Source organism: Eublepharis macularius, chromosome 5 (assembly GCF_028583425.1).
Source record: "Eublepharis macularius isolate TG4126 chromosome 5, MPM_Emac_v1.0, whole genome shotgun sequence".
In the NCBI taxonomy this organism is placed as follows: domain Eukaryota; kingdom Metazoa; phylum Chordata; class Lepidosauria; order Squamata; family Eublepharidae; genus Eublepharis; species Eublepharis macularius.
The window spans coordinates 10,871,278-10,887,687 of NC_072794.1; the positions used below are offsets into that span (position 1 = coordinate 10,871,278).

The window sequence follows — 16,410 nt, forward strand, 5'->3', positions numbered from 1 at the left end:
TAAGGAAATCGTTTTCTGCCTATCTGTGCTGCATTTGTTCTTATGACATTGCCCCTCTTTTCTATCTCAGGGTTGGCTCCCTCTTTCACTTTGGATTCGACTGCATTTTTATTCTCTCTCGGAAATTCTTTAATCTCCTTGCTTTTCTCACTTCCTTTCTCTTTTTTCCCATGTCTCTTTTCGTTCTCTGTCTGGTACCCTTGCACTCTTCTGTTCCCCAGCTGGGCCTTTTTTCGCTTGAAACCATCAGAACTCTTTACCGCTTTTACTGTACTTAGTTCCTATAGAGCATGCCAGAAATGGACATGTGCAAAATCCAGTTCACCATGTTCTGTCACTGTTGGGGGTCCTAGAAGCATATATTAGGCTAGAAGTATGTCAGTGGAGAGGTAGAATGAATCAGGGCCTGATTCTCAGTGGCTGGGTGCCACACGTACAGCTAGCAAATTTAACCGTCCACCTGATAGTATCCCTTTTTGTTGTCTAAGGGCCAAACTAGATATGACGGCATCCTTGTGGTAGCCACTAGGACGTTGCTTCTCTTTGAAAGTCATCGAAACTGCAGCACAGTGCTCTTGTTTCCTCCCCTGCACACCTCACCAAGGGCCAGAATAGCCATGGAGGGGAGTGTAGCCATTTCAGTGCTTGATAAGGGGCAAGGGGATACAAGAGCGCCTCAGCCCACCACACTGTGGGGCTGGTCAGGGTTGGCCCCCTCATGACATTTTTAAATGACATTAAAATGGCGGTGGCGTGCTTGTGGTGGCCATGAGGACTCTGCCACATCGAGAGCCAAGCTACAAGTGATGCCTGACACAGGTTGGACACTTGTCAGCTCCCCTCAAGTTTTGATGGGAAATGTAGGCAGCTTGGCGGAATATTGAACAAGTGACAGTTGAAAAGTCCATTGGACAGCAGTCGGAGAGCCAAGCAGCAAGACCAGGACGCCTACATTTCCCATCAAAACTTGAGGGAAGCTGACAAGTGCCCAACCTGTGTCAGGTGTCACTTGTAGCTTGGCTCTCTCGTGTGGCCCTTAGTCTGTGGTCTTCACCCTTTCCAGACTCCGGACCCAACTTTTATCCCTAAGTGACACAGTATGAGATCCACTGAGCACGTAACAGAAAGTAGCATGACATCGCAATCAGATGTCAGCAGGATTCTTTGGCAGGAAGCTCTCGGTTTCCCTTTGAGTAGGTGACCACTCGCTGTGTTGGGTTTTTTCAGGCGTCATGAAAGAGTCAAGCTGATGTTTATGTTAGCTAATGGTAGCAAGTTTAGCACAGGGCCAATTAGGAGCAGAGGAGACTCTTCCCACCAGAGAAGGGGAGCTTTTATTCTCAGTGAAGGGAACCTAGGATTGGCTATTGGCTGATCAATAGATTGGGGGGCAATTAAGTTATCCTGCACGTAGGCAAGGGTTCTGTTTCAGCTACAGAGATGAAAGAGTAGAAAGAAACAAGATGGAGTTTAGATAGGCTGTTATTATTTTCTTTCCATATACCCTTTCCTTTTATTGTAGAAGTCAACTATTTTTCTGAGAGCCAAGCTACAAGTGACGCCTGACACAGGTTGGACACTTGTCAGCTTCCCTCAAGTTTTGATGGGAAATGTAGGCATCCTGGTCATGCAGCTGTAATGGAGAGCCAAGCTGTAAAACCAGGACGCCTACATTTCACATCAAAACTTGAGGGAAGCTGACAAGTGTCCAACCTGTGTAAGGCATCACTTGTAGCTTGGCTCTGAGAAGCTAAACACACACATATCTGTGGCTGCTTTATTCTGCTGTGTTTTTATTTTCTCCGCTAACAATTTCCCAACACTTGGGTCATGAAAACAGTAATTAAGGAGAAGATTCTCTGTACCATCCTCGGTGAAAAGGACTTGGGTGAACTCAGTTTGCCACCCTGCTGCTCCCCTCAGGAGTAAGGGTGCAGGGCAGGCAATCTCCTGCCTCTGGGCTCCTGCTACCACTCTATAGAGCAGCAGGAGCAAAAATATGGGGGAACCAGCAATGCTGTGACATCATTTCTGGTTGTGTACACTGAAGTCATGTCTTGTGACATGCTAGGAATTCCCCCAATCTCTGTGGTAAAAGCCATAGAAATGTGGGGAAATCATAGAGTGTTGCTAACAAAGTGGTAAAGTTGCTTTTGGGTATGCAACCAGAAACAACGTCATGGTGTCACGCAATGCTAGTTTTTCCGAGTTGTACTGTGCCCTTGCTCTCTGTGCAGAGGTGTTACCAGCAGGTTCTTCCACAAAAAAAACCCCCAGCCAAAAATGGCAGCTCTGTGGGGGGCTCAGAAGTCACGATATAGCAGGTGGCTTCCACGAGCCACCTAAGAGGCTCTTGGTCTGAAGACCATGAATCTAAGTAAAATGCTGCTATTCTTACAGAGCCTCGTAAAGCTCATCATTTGGAACAACATTGCAATGAGAGCAAACATGTCCTTTTACCGGACAAATGAAGCAGCTTGGCTCTTCTTGAGAGGAGATCCTGGTGTGCAGAGAGAGGCAAGGAAAGATAAGGAGGAATCTCAAAAGCCCAAGACAGTAAATTTTTATTTTCTCGCCTGTTTCTTTTTCCTTACACCGATTCTCACTTCCCCATTACAATCCATGTGTTTTCCAGCATTATTTTGCATCACTTACAAAGATCAGGTGACCTCAAATGACAACGTAAGGAGATAAAAAGGGAATGAAAATGGCCGTATCAGCTCATCTCTACTCTTGAGGGATCCTTGCATTCTTCAAGCTTTCCTTCTGCCTCCTCAAGCAGTTTGTTATTAATAGAAAGCAGGGCTTTTTTTCAGCAGGAACGCAGTGGAACCTCTTGAAAATGGTCACATGGCTGGTGGCCCCGCCCCCTGATCTCCAGACAGAGGGGAGTTTAGATTGCCCTCTGCGCCATGCAGTGCGGAGGGCGATCTAAACTCCCCTCTGTCTGGAGATCAGGGGGCGGGGCCACCAGCCATGAGGCCATTTTCTCCGAGGGCAACCCACTGAGTTCCACCACCTCTTTTCCCAGAAAAAAAGCCCTGATAGAAAGGGTTTCTTTAGCTTTAAGCGTGACACCGGACCCCTTTTTTCAGACGACGACCCCGACAGCACGGTGGACGACCGGGACAGTGACTACCGCAGTGAGACCAGCAACAGCATTCCACCCCCATACTACACAACCTCCCAGCCCAATGCGTCAGTCCACCAGTACCCCATGCGCCACCAGCAGCGAGCATCCCACGACTCCTACCCGGAGAACTATGATTTGGACTATTCGGATCATCGGCCGATCAGGTAAAGTGGGAAGATCCTGAAACTGTCACAGAAAGGGCCCAAGAAAATTGTGCTTAGTAAGGTGTCTCTTATCTTAGCAGCAAGAGGCTGGGTGGGGTGGGTACATGTGGGTATGCTGTGGGGCTTCGGAGACCACAGGTCTGTCTCTAACATCTGTTCACCAAATGACCATCAGAAGGTCACATGTCGAGTTTTCCATTATTGTCTTCCACCCCAGTAGCTGAAGATATACAGCCTCTAAACAGGGAAATTCCATTCGTAAAAAAACTACGCATAACTGATTGTTTTGTTTAACTGATTAGTGGAAGACTTGAGAGATATTTTTTACTTTGTAGAAAAATGGGGTAAAAATCTCTGTCTCTCTTTGTATTTTACACACACACAAACACAGAGTGCCCTCCCAAATACAGCGCAGGACAATGGCCACTGTAGAGGGAGATTGCCCCATATGTTCAAACACTTGGCCCCACCCGCAGTCTGAACTATCACGTGACTTTTCTGAACATATGGCTCAGGGGAAGGGGAGTGACTCCATCACGTGACTTTTCTGAACATATCACTCAGGTCTAAGCCGTGCATCCCATCCTGTGCCCTTGAGGGGCAAGCGGTCCCCCTTCACACCCTAGCAGCCATCCGGAGCAATCTCTGGATGTCACAGGGCCTGTTTTGTCTGTTTGGCTTGAGTATGCCTGTTGTATGCTGACCCTCTTCCTCTTCCCCCCTCCGGCAGACGCTACGGTAGCGTAGATTCTGCCGCAAACGGGCGCAGTGATGCTGAGTCCGCTTCTGAGTCGAGCAGGCATACAAGCCGCCAGCCCTCCCTCGAGAGCCGGCATTCCCTAGACCTATCTGATAGGTGGGTCTTTATCTTCTCTTTCTCCGTGTGCCTCTTCTTTGCAGAGTACTGTGGTGGTTTCTGGTTTGCAAACTGGGTTAGGCCGTTGTCACCCATCCAGCTGGGGCAGCCATCTTCCCCCCCTTCCCCCACAAAAGCATTTTTACTCTCAAACAAGGCTGAATTCGAATCTAGATTTTACCAGGACTTCAATCTCCTCCTCAGTGCCAAATTTGTGTTTTTTAAAACATGTTTCCGAGGGCTTTTTGTTCACTGATAGTGGTGGAAAGTGCTGTCAAGTCTGAGCTGACTTATGGTGACCCCTGCTGGGGTTTTCAAGGCAAGAGAATAAGAGTCTCTCTCTATATGAGACATCTGACTTGTGAAAAACACGTGTCGAGAGACTCAATGTTAGCCAGGAAGGATAGTTTAAAAAGAGCTGGCAGCAGGGCAAAGGCTTTGCTAGACACTGGAGCTGTGTGAAGGGGCTGTGAAATGCCAGAAGGGAAACTTCAGCCCATTATAACCTCTCCAAGTCTAAGCCCAGCTCTGGAAGGCAGCTCCAACCCATTTCCATTCCTCATTGCCCTCTGGTTGCAATTTCACACAGGTTTAGACTGGGGAGGTGAAATTGACAGAGCTTTCTAGGAGGCAAAGATGAAATTAACAAACCTTCTGAGGAGCGATCTCCACCGGCTCTGTCTTTTTAAAACTATGGTTCCCAACTAACATTGTGTCTCCCTACACTTAATGAACACATGTCAAGGCATCTCAGGTAGAGAGATGGTTTGCCATTGCCTGCCTCTGCATAGCAACCTTGGTCTTCTTTGGAAGTCTCCCAATTACTAACCAAGGCCAACCCTGCTTGCCTCATGACACCTGATGACATCGGGCTAGCCTGGGTGACCAGCCCCTAGTTGAAGAATTTCTGGAGAACCAGGTGTCATTTCTAAGTCCTTTGGTCCTCATCTTTTTAACTGCTAATTAAGCACTGTTCTTGGACAGAAATAAATCCTACAAATGAGTCACACTCAAATGCTTAATTAAAGGAAAACATGCACTCACAGTGGACTGCAATTGTTTCATATTTTGAAACAAGATCCCCAAATTAGGTGAAACCTATTTTGTAAATTGTCCAACTAGCCTTATTGTACCTGCCCTCCTTTCCTGGAAACGGCACGTGGTTATGAGACCAATCTGGATGAGGGGCAAAGTTTCTAATTCCCACCCCTAATCTGGGCTGTTCCGCCACCTTCCGTAGCTGTTGCTTTCCCCATCAGCAGTGAATAGGCTCTCAGAATGGAGCTAGAAAGCAATTTAGCAGAGACTGGGAATAGGGGAAACTCTCAAACAAATTCTTATTGCTTGAATTTGCTTTTGTTTTAATTTGTATTCCTCTTGTTGAATTTAAGTTATTTTAGCAAAAAACTATTAGGGGCTCAGGCAAGCCCGTAATGATTGTTTTCCCAATGCAATGATGGAAGTCAGCTTTTTAAAAAAGAAGTCATTTTTAGGAAATGGGATCAGTGCCATCCTAACTGGAGAAACTGAATTCTGACATTACTGCTGCCTTTTTAGTTGGTACTAGATTTCAGTTCTCCCTCCCTTGCCAAGGGCTTGGACTTGGAAGGCCAGGACAGCTCAGAGCCAAGCTACAAGTGATGCCTGACACAGGTTGGACACTTGTCAGCTTCCCTCCCTCAAGTATTGATGGGAAATGTAGGTGTCCTGGTCTTGCAGCTTGGCTCTCCATTTAATTGAAGTTTACAGAGCGGCAGTCTATGGGAGGGAGAACATGCGGTCTAGAGGGGAGTGCAGGTGTCGGACTCTTGCCAGGTGCCCCCCTTCCCTTCCGCTGTGTGTGTGTGGGGGGGGGGGGGTTCTGTAAACTTCAATTAAATGGAAAGCCAGACTGTAAGAGCAGGATGCCTACATTGCCCACCAAAACTTGAGGGAAGCTGACAAGTGTCCAACTTGTGTCAGGCATCACTTGTAGCTTGGCTCTCAGATTTCAGTGACTTCTTTGGGTGTAGAAGGGAGTAGTAGCATTTTTTTCCGGCACCAGTCCCCTGTGACTAACAGGCAACAGGAAGACTTTGGGTTGCTCAGACCTGGTATCAGTACAGCCCTTCTTTCCCAGTGTCTTTCTCCAGCTGCATTTCAGGCTTCACTAGGTTTTGAGGGGTTCCAGGCCAGGTTCCCATCAGTGCCCACCCCCCCCCCCCGTGCACACCACCCCTTGGTGCCCGTTTGCACACACACAAGGTCCAGGAGGAGGGGGCTGAGCCAAGCCTTTTCATGCTCCTGTGAGTCTGTGCAAAGGTTCAAAGAATGAAGAATTTAAGTGCTATGTGCATTCACAGACACCCCTGTTGAGGTTCTGGTAATATCACAGGGCAGCCTCTTATTTCCTAGAAAGAGCGTGATACTTTCCCAATCATTTTAGCCTCCCTAATACCAGTGAGCTCTACTCGCCTCCCTCCTTCCAATGACCTTGCTAGCACTATAAGGGTATCTCCTATTTAAGAGTTAGAGGCAATGATCCAGGTGGCTGTGGCCACTGGTGGCTGTCACCACCCATGCTGTCCTTTGACATCAGTCTTTACATTGCTTTGCCTCTTCCTGTCCTCCAAAGATCTTCCATATGACCCTCAGGATGCTCTATTCTCCAGGCACCCGATGGAGCAAGATCCACTTAGCAGTAGCAAAAGAACTGCGTCCACCTCTTTTACCAAACCAACTATCGATTCTGTGGCCTTGAGAAAACTACTTGGTTCCCCCCTCCAAAAGTTCTCCCCCATATTAATGTGTTTGCGGGTGTAGCTCAATGCCCATTTGCCTACAGGATACCAAGGGGACTGAACTGAGGGCCAAGCTAGAAGTGACGAGTTACACTTGAATGGCAAGTGAACAGACTCACGTGTATTCCTCCCTGTTCACTTGCGCTCCCTGTTCACTTGCGCTCCACCCGCGCTCCACTACGTGATCGGGTGGAGTGCAAGTGGAGTGCAAGTGAAGAGGGAGGAATACACATGAGTCTGTTCACTTGCCATTCAAGTGTAGCTCGTCGCTTCTAGCTTGGCCTTCAGAAGCTCCAAGCAGGTAGATCATTCCTCAGGGTTCCCCTCCTCTATTTCTAAGCTTGAGGCTGAACTGATGGTCTCCCCTGTGAGGGCCCATCCCCCAATTGCCAGTGCTGGAGGCGTGGTTTCGGTCTAACCCAGGAGTGTCCCGTATCATGTCTGCATGTGCTTCCCGTAGCCTTCTGCAATTGCTCAGAGACCGTCTGGTGAATCTGCTGTAGTGAATCTCTTGGAACTGAGTTCTCCCCCCGCCGCGACAGCCCTTCAGTTCCTTTCTGTGTCCAGGTCCTCTGTTCCCTCTCCTTCTGTAATCTGTTTGCCCCTTGGTATAAGAATTTGGGCTACCCAAGGGTAGCAAGAAATCACCTCCCCACCCTCCCAAAGTGGAATAGAAAACTTCAGAAAAAAAATAACTGTATTGAGCTGAAGAGGTTTGGAAGAAATGTTTGAGAAGCTATTTTACATGCCACGTAATAGGGCAGAGAGTTGAACGGACTGTGCCATTTCAAACAACAGCCATGGAGGATCACATTTTTGCATGTTCCCTAGTTAGAAAAGACTTCCCTGCAGGCTGAGGGGAAAGTACAGCAAGGAGAGGGCTGAGTTAGGCTCTTTTCCCCTGAAATGCTAGCTTTCTACTTGCAGGGTGTGGTTTGCTTTATTGTGGAATAGGCATCCAGAAAGGCTATCCACAACATGAAATCTGAAGTGGTGCAGTCCCCACAACCTGCTCAGGGCTCTACCGTAGCATTCTGATGCTTGAGTAGACGAGGTGGGAGAGGTGTAGAGCTGAACTTCTGTCCCATAAGCTATTTTTCCAGCCCAAGAAAGTTACAAAAGCAGAGTAGTTGTGCATTTCTTGAAAATGTTTGATGTGGTCTGGTACGCAACTTTCTATTCCTTAAAACTGGTGGGGGGCTTTTCTTTTTGGCTACTGGGAAAGAAGATAGTACCTCTGTACATGCATGGAGTGCTCCTCCCTTCCTGCTCTGTTATAAAAGGGAATGACTTCTGAATAGGGAATAAATATTGTCCCATCCCACATACTGAGAGCCCAGGCTGGGATAAAGGTATCCTGAGGAATATGCACATTCTCAGGACAGAGTTACTGTTTGTGAGTCCGTGTTTCTGTGTTCTTGGCTGCTGTCTCGTGGTGTGCTAGTGGCTTGCCCGCATCTGTGGGGCCAGCTATGGGAGGACGCAGTGGGAAGGGGGGATGAGGTTGGGGCAGGGAAGCACATGAGAGTCTGGCAGTTGCGGGCTGGTCTGCTACGTTCTCCACGTGAAAGACCTGAGTACAGAGGTCAGACTCCACATCAGGGGCCATTACCCTTTGGTCATTAAAGAGCCAAATGACATCAAAATGCAGAGCGGGAGAGCAACAAAAAGCCAGGAGGTAGTAAGTTTATTGCAATTAGCCATTGGCCGTAGTAAATTTACAATTAACAAATAAAATATAGAGATATATAAACAAGATCTACAAAATATCAATACTGCTACAGCAAATAATACCCTAGAAGCATAAGATAAAGAAATATCTATCCAGATTCCTCATTACTTGCCACAGATGCTCTTATCTTTCTTGCCACAACTGCAAACAGGGAGACTTGGTAAGACACTTTTGCATCTGTATCAGATAGCAATGTGGAAATTTTCTTGACCTCTGAGTATTGCTTTAAGCTACCTAAAAAGCCAGTACAAGAAAGCCTGGCTGCATAATTGAAAATATGAAGCTGAACATTATAACTGACAATGATCGATCCACTGTCTGCAGCCCAAACAATGATTGTTGCAAGCCTTTATTAGGAAGTAGCACAACTGAGGCCTCACCATGAGTAATAAATATACTCAGAATCATCCTGCACTCTTGTTGTACCGCACTGGCATACATCTGTGCGTGGTTCGCGTTTGGATCCCTGGCAACTGTTCACCTCTATCATTCCCCTTTCTGCAAAGCATCTTTAAAGGCCAAACCAGACATTACGGCAGCCGTGGGTCCAACATGTGGCCACTGATGCTGTTTTAGAGCAGAATTTAGCTGTTTTGAAACTGCTATGAGGGACTGATCCTAACTGGGACCACCTACAGTCCAGTGACACCATGCAATCTTGTCTCCCCCATCCCGTGCCAGGTCAAATGCCAAAACGTAAAGATTTGATTCTCTTTTTCAGGGCTTTTTTTCTGGGAAAAGAGGTAGTGGAACTCAGTGGTGGAACTCAGGACCGCACAATGATGTCACTTTGAGTCAGCTGGAACAAGGGAGGAGTTTTTTAAAGTTTAAATCGCCCTCCGTGAAAATGGTCACATGACTGGTGGCCCCGCCCCCTGATCTCCAGACAGAGGGGAGTTCAGATTGCCCTCCATGCTGCTCCCCTCTGTCTGGAGATGGGGGGGGGGGTCCACCGGCCATGTGACCATTTTCAAGAGGTGCCGGAACTCCATTCCACCGCGTCCCCGCTGAAAAAAAGCCCTGCTCTTTTTTTAAAAGAGCCATATTTGGCTCCTTACTGAGCCACATATGGAGCTACAGTCCATAGACCCCTGCCTTATATGTTCTGTCACTGGGCAGCAATCTCTGGATGAGATCCCTTTCGGGAATGACATGCTCATGGCAGGCTTCTGTTTCCACCATTTCCCTCCCTGCAACACTGTGCACAGCTGGTCCTTTACCTTTTCCCCTCTATGTTGGTCACTGATGGGGTGATGGGGGACGAATTTGGCCTTGGGGATACAGTGGCCAATCCCTCTGTTAGGTCCAACACACATCTGCTTGAAGTAGCATTTATTTATGAGTTTGCTCCCTTTATCTCTGGCCTTTCCGTAAAATGCTCAAGGAGTCTGAAATTTCCCCCCAGTGACCAATAGGAGTAAATGAAAGCCACATAAAAGCTAATCAGAAATGAAAACTAAAGTGAGTAATAAACGCTGCGTTATTAAAAGCCAGAATAGAGTAAAAGAGACCTGTTGCATCTACCCGGCAAAGCTTAAAAAAAGAAATCAGTGTTCCTTCCCATCCTCTGCCACACCCTGTTCTGAACAATAACACTTCAAACAATGGAGAGTAATGGGTCAGTCTGGAGAGGATATTCTGCCCTGCTGGGAGCCACTACCAAGAATGCCCTGTGCAACTGATCATAAACCTCTCAATGATGTCAGAGCAGGTTGCCCTCCCTAGATCAGAAGCCCTGTGAAGGAAGCCTAGGGAGAGATTCCCTATGTTTTCTGCAAACAGACGTGAAGAAAGAGAAAAGGGTAGACTGATCTCTAGACTACAGAGATCAGATCCCCTCCAAGGAAAGAACAGCTTCCGAGGGTAGACTCAATGGCCTCACATACTTGCAGAACTCCCTCCCCTCCCCAAAATTCACCTTCCCCACTGTCCACCCTCAAACCTCCAGGAATTCCTCAAGCCTGAGTTGGCAACCTTACCTTGGCAAACAAGAAAAGTTAGGAAACTGGGTGTCAGACTGAGCGTTATAGGAAGGGTGTCTGTTGAAAGAAGCAACGTGACCTAAAATGGATTCTTTTTAATGGGAAAAACTGGGTGCTAAGAAAGGAGAAATGGGTGTGAAAATAAACAGAAGAGAGACACCATATTGAAATGGGGATGTGTGGCTCGAACGAGACTGCTTTAAAAATCCAGTCTCCTTCCTCTAAGCCTGTCAAGCTCCCCCCCCCCCCGGGGAGGGGGTCCCCAATAACACTGACTTTTTTACCGTTCTGAGTGGAGCACTAATCTGTCTAGAAGAGTGGTATACAAGCGCAGTTGCTACTGTTGTTGTTGTCAGCCCGATAACATGATGTCACGTCTAGGTTTCAAGGGAAAAGCCTAGAAATGATGTTAGTCTCTGGAATCTCCAGAGACTCAATGATGTTACTGTACAAATATCAAAAGCAACAATAAGCTGAGAAGGCTCCTGCCTAGTGTCTATAATATGCTTGACGTGTTGAGGGCATTCAGAAGTGCTCAGTGTGACAAACAGTGGCCGTTTCCACACATCTTACCTGCCTGCAGAACATGGCATTAAAGACCCGGAAGACAGCATCTTCTCACACGAAATCGCTCCAGGAAGATGCTGTTATCCAGGAGTTTTGCGCGATTTCGCACAAAACTCCTGGATAACAGCGTCTTCCTGGCACGATTTCACACGAGAAGACGCTGTCTTCCAGGTCTTTCGCGCCATGTTCCGTAGGCAGGTAAGATGTGTGGAAATGGCCCCTCACTTTATGTGAAGGTCATAATGTGTGCATTGCTTTGCCTGGACCCTCAACCCTGTTGTGTGCAAAATTTCCACAGACTGAGGAATGCCACCAGTCTTTTGTGAGACAATTGTTGCCTGCCACATAAATAGCACACTTGTGTGTCTCTCCATTCCTTGACTTAAAGATGCCAGTGCTGTAGAAATTCCTCCCCAGCCAAGCATCCTCCTCTCACACACCCCACCCGAGCCAGAGGAATGCCTGCACTACAGACCTGTGCCAGTTTCAAAGCTATTTCACTCTTCAGGCTCAAGGATTCTGGGAACTTTCATCCAAGAAATTGCAACACTTTCTCTCAAAGCACAGGCTCCTGGTAGCTTTGGAGAAAAGCCATGGCAGTTGAAACCAGTTTGAGAAATGGTTTCCATTTGTTGAGACATGGTGTAGAGGCATGGGTGCCCCCATGAGTTCCCAGACTAGAGTTTTCATGAGTCCCAAGCTAGAGAAGCATAGGTCTGGGGTGGGGGAGACTTTTCAAAGACAGAGGGTATGTCAGCCACAGTGCCTCAGGTGGCCATTTTGGAAAATCATGGTAAGCCTGCTTAGAGGTGGGCCTCAAGTCCCTAGGCTCTTTTATAAGCCTCTGTGTATGTCTCTCCTTTCTCCTCTTTTTCTTGCTTTCTCTCCCCCCACACCCCAACCCCTACCCCACTACTGCAGCCCCACGGGAAGCAGCCGGTACGCCTCATCAGCTGAGCTGAGCCAGGGCAGTTCCCAGCTTAGCGATGACTTTGATCCCGAAGACATTAGTCTACAAGGCTCAGAGTTAGACGAGCGGGATGGGGACTCCTATCACTCCTGCCACAGCTCGGTGAGTTACCACAAAGACTGGGATGAAGAGGAGGAGGAAGACGCCTCTCTAGAGGAGGACAAATTCAGTGATGAATACAGTGAGAATGAAGACTATTACCCTGAGGATGAGATACCAGAAGCACAGCTACAGGAGACTCCACAAGTCTCTCCACCCCAGCAAAAGCCACAGCAGGCACAACCACCACCTCAGAAGCCACAACAAGCTCAGCCGCCCCCACAGCAGGTGCAACTAAAGCAGCAGCCACCACTGCAGAAGTCACAGCAAGTTCTGCCACCCCAGCAGGTGCAACTAAAGCAGCCACAGCCACTGCAGAAGTCACAGCAAGTTCCGCCACCTCAGCAGGTGCAACTAAAGCAGCAGCAGCAACAACAAAAGCCACAGCAAGTTCAGCCCCCAACCCAGGTGCAACAAAAGCAGCCGCCCGTGCAACTAAAACAGCAGCAGTCATTGCAGCAAAAAGCACAGCAGCCGCCACAGCTGCCGCCTCAGCAACAAATGCAACAGAAGCCACAGCCCTTGCAACAGCAGGAACAGAAAGGGGAGAAGGCAGAAGAAGCTCCTCCAGTGCCAAAGGAGGAGCTACCTGTGGAGGAGATTCCAGCCAAGGAAAAAGAGCAAGAGGAAGAACTCCCCAAAACAGAGGAGAGGTAAGAAATGCAATTTCGGCTGATTCCGCACACGTTGGATAATGCACTTTCAATGCAATTTATCAATCGTTTGAGGTGGATTTTTTGTTCCGCACACGAAAAAATCCGTTCCAAATGATCTATAAAGAGGACTGGAAGTGCATTATCCAAAGTGTGCGGAATCAGCTTTCATCTTGGTGCTCAATGCCAAACACTTGGGGGGGCCACATCTAGCGCCACCTGAGCACTCTCCCATCATGGCATACTCTGAGATGCACAGGGGGGGGGGTTACATTTTCTCAGCACTTTGCTCAAGACCTTAAGCCAGGATTTATGTCAGAGGGCTTCTTGGGCTGTTTTGTGGCAGCCACTGGCTTGACACATCTAGAGCCTCCAACGTCATTGAACTGAACTCTGGAAACTCTCTTGTTACAAATTATTCTCTAGAATGTATTTATCTAGTTATTGCATTTTACAGTCTGCCTTCCCACAAGGCTGAGGATTCAAATTATTAGCAACCCACAATGAAATCAGGAAATCACTGAATTAAAAGCAACAATCCACAGAGCCGTGTTGTCCTGCTGGAATGGAACAGTTGCCAAAGCAAAGATGCATTTCAGAGATGGTTCAGGAGATTCATCAACAAGTTGGCCAGGCAGGAGGATAACATACACTGGGAGTTACCTCCTCAGCTATCAAGCATTTCAGCAACTCAAGCTAGCTGCCCCGAACATGTGCAGACGGACTTTTTCCTAAACAGAGCAACATTTTATTGAAATACATAAAAAAGGAGAAAGATCCTCAGCATGTGCCATTCTCTTCCTTTTTCTAGCCCTTTGAACACACTGGGACCTACTTTGGAGTAGAGGTGTTCTTTAAAGCTACCGTCCTGACTTGGGGTAAATGCCACAATCTAACAGGGGTTACTTCTGAATAAACATGCATAAAGTTGCATTCTCACTATCTCAGGCAACTCACTGGCTGATATACGTAGGACAGCAGACTAGCTGAACCCTCTAGGGTTAGATTCCCCAGGTGTTGATATGTGGCACAGATTCTTGGCTAGTACTTTGGGGCAGAAAACTCAGCAGCTGGATGTGATACCCAATTTCAATGTTCTGGTTACAGGGAGAGAGAGCCGGAAATCGTAGTGGACCCTAAAGCGCGAGCAAAAGCCAACTGGTTGCGAGCATTCAACAAAATCACCATGCAACTTCAAGAGGCAAGTGTCCCCTAGACCTACCCCTCTGGTGACCTATGCCAGCCGTCTTGGAAAGGTTCAAATAAGACTCCAGCCCTGTGACCCCCAAAGCTCCACCTTCTTTAGCTACAACATTGCTCTTTGTTCCCAGATTGCAATTTAGGAAATAACCAGCTGATGTTGCTGGTTGGTTGGCTGGCTAGACAGACACTCAGACAAGATGCAGGATTCAGACAGACATGGCCAGGAAGATATGTAGATAAACAGATGGATGTAGGAGGAGAGACAGGCAGGCTAAACAGACTTCAAGTTTTGCAAGAATTGCTTTGGAGAAGGACGCCTACACTCCTAACTGCAGTTACATTAGTTTAATTATAATTATTTGCCCGAAGGAACCTTGGAAATTATAGTCTCTTTTTTGTGGGGGGAGATCTGGAAAGGAAATCATCATGATTTCAGCCTCCTTTGCACATGCTCTCCCCCCCCCCCGTCCTCCTCTGTGTATTCATAATTGTCATGCAAGAGGCTTATGCTCCAAGCATTGTACCATAGGGATTTTAATCAACATACTTCCTCATAATTGGAGTCATTGACTATTTTCCTCTCAAGGCTGCAGTGTTTTTCACAGCTCCATGATGGACAGAAATCCAATACTTAAAGTTTTCCTTCTAATGCTGCAGCTCCATGGTGGAGGAAATTCTCCCTGCCCAATTTCATTTTTTTTAAAAAAAAACCTTAAATTTGTTTTTTTTATTTTTATTGTGGAAAAGTTAAAAGGTAGAACAAAAAGAAAGTAAAACATAACAAAAAGACAACTACAAAGGGACAAGAATGGCCTACAAATCAGTCTAAAAAGTAAAAACAGTAAAAAACATCATAGGCATATTATTAATCCATTGCAGTTTTAAGCCTACAACGCTTCTTCCTTCATTATCAATTAGCTTGTGGTCTTGTTGCCTGTCCAAGTTCAGACTCTCCTGTAGCTCCACAGACATACTTATCTCTGTGTCCAATAATTGTCTTTGTTCTAGAGTTGCCTTAAGTTTGCACCCTCCTCCACCTCTCCAGCCTCTCAGCTCCTCCCCCTGTTCCCTGTTTCAGTTGGCTGAATGTAATCTTGTTTTGTTTCATTTTTAGAATGCAACCACCATCTTTTTTTTTTTCTGTGCCAATTTTCTTTTGGCTCCCAAGAGCCCCCTCCTGGGGTTCTTTATCCCATTTTTCAGTTGCTCTTCATTCCCACCTTCTGTGCTCCATCCAGCTTGCTGCATGAGTGCAGGTAAGCAAAGTTCTCCCTTGACCAAATCAACTGTGGTTGGTGGGTGGAACGTGCCATCAAGTCATACCCAATTACTAACCAAGGCCGACCCCGCTTAGCTTCCGAGATCTGACGAGATCAGGCTAGCCTGGGCTATCGAGTGTAGTTATTTGCAAAATAAGCAAAGTATTCTTGTGCCTCCTGGATGAAAATCACAATTGCTTCCAACATGTCAAAGAAAGAAAATTTCTCCTTGGGTTTTCAGGTTTGCATTTAAATAGGACTGTGTTTCCATAGCACAACAAATAAGCTGAGAATCCTCCATTGTACAGATTTTAATATCCTTGTTTTGTATGGACCAGTATGCGTGTCAGTGTAGTATGTTGGGATCGAGCAAATGGTTCCTGTTTTGTTTCTTTTTATATTTGCTCCTATTATCATGAATGGTTTTTCTTCTCTACTTTTCTCTACTTCTCTACAGTGTTGTTTGCACTGTGTATGCACATTTGTACTTTTTTTTTTTTTTACAAAAAATATGGTATTTATACACACAACTCATGATGTGTAACACTTATTGACATACAAAAGCTTTGAAAAATGGGGAGGGGAGACAGTGTAAGAGAGAGAACAAAAAAAGGGGTGGGAAAAAGACCCTCAACTTTGACCTACACAAGTACAAGTGAAAGTCTCTCTACACGAGACATCTGACACATGAAGAACTTGTGTCGGGAAATGCAATGTTAGCCGGGAAAGGTAGTTTTAAAAGACAGAGCCCGCGGCAGGGCAAAGGCTTTGCTATACACTGGAGCTGTGTGAAGGGGCTGTGAAATGTCAGAAGGGAAACTTCAGCCCATTATAACCTCTCCAGGTCCAACCCCAGCTCTGGAAGGCAGCTCCAGCCCATTTCCATTCCTTGTTGCCCTCCAGTTGTGATCCCACACAGTTTTAGACTGGAGATGTGAAATTGACAGAGCCTTCTGGGAGGCAAAGATGAAACTGACAAACCCAGTGAAGAGCCATCTCAGCTGGCTGTCTT

The 16,410-nt window shown here is 46.9% G+C and overlaps 1 protein-coding gene across 1 annotated transcript in view; it reads left to right on the forward strand.

Moving 5' to 3' along the window:
• The window catches only part of UNC13A (unc-13 homolog A), a 147,979-nt gene that overhangs the window by 34,048 nt on the left and 97,521 nt on the right, over positions 1-16,410 (forward strand). The window contains exons 9-11 of the mRNA XM_054979662.1: positions 3,096-3,297; positions 12,136-12,936; positions 14,044-14,137. Coding sequence (XP_054835637.1) covers positions 3,096-3,297; positions 12,136-12,936; positions 14,044-14,137 — 1,097 coding nt within the window. The remainder of the gene's footprint in view (positions 1-3,095; positions 3,298-12,135; positions 12,937-14,043; positions 14,138-16,410) is intronic.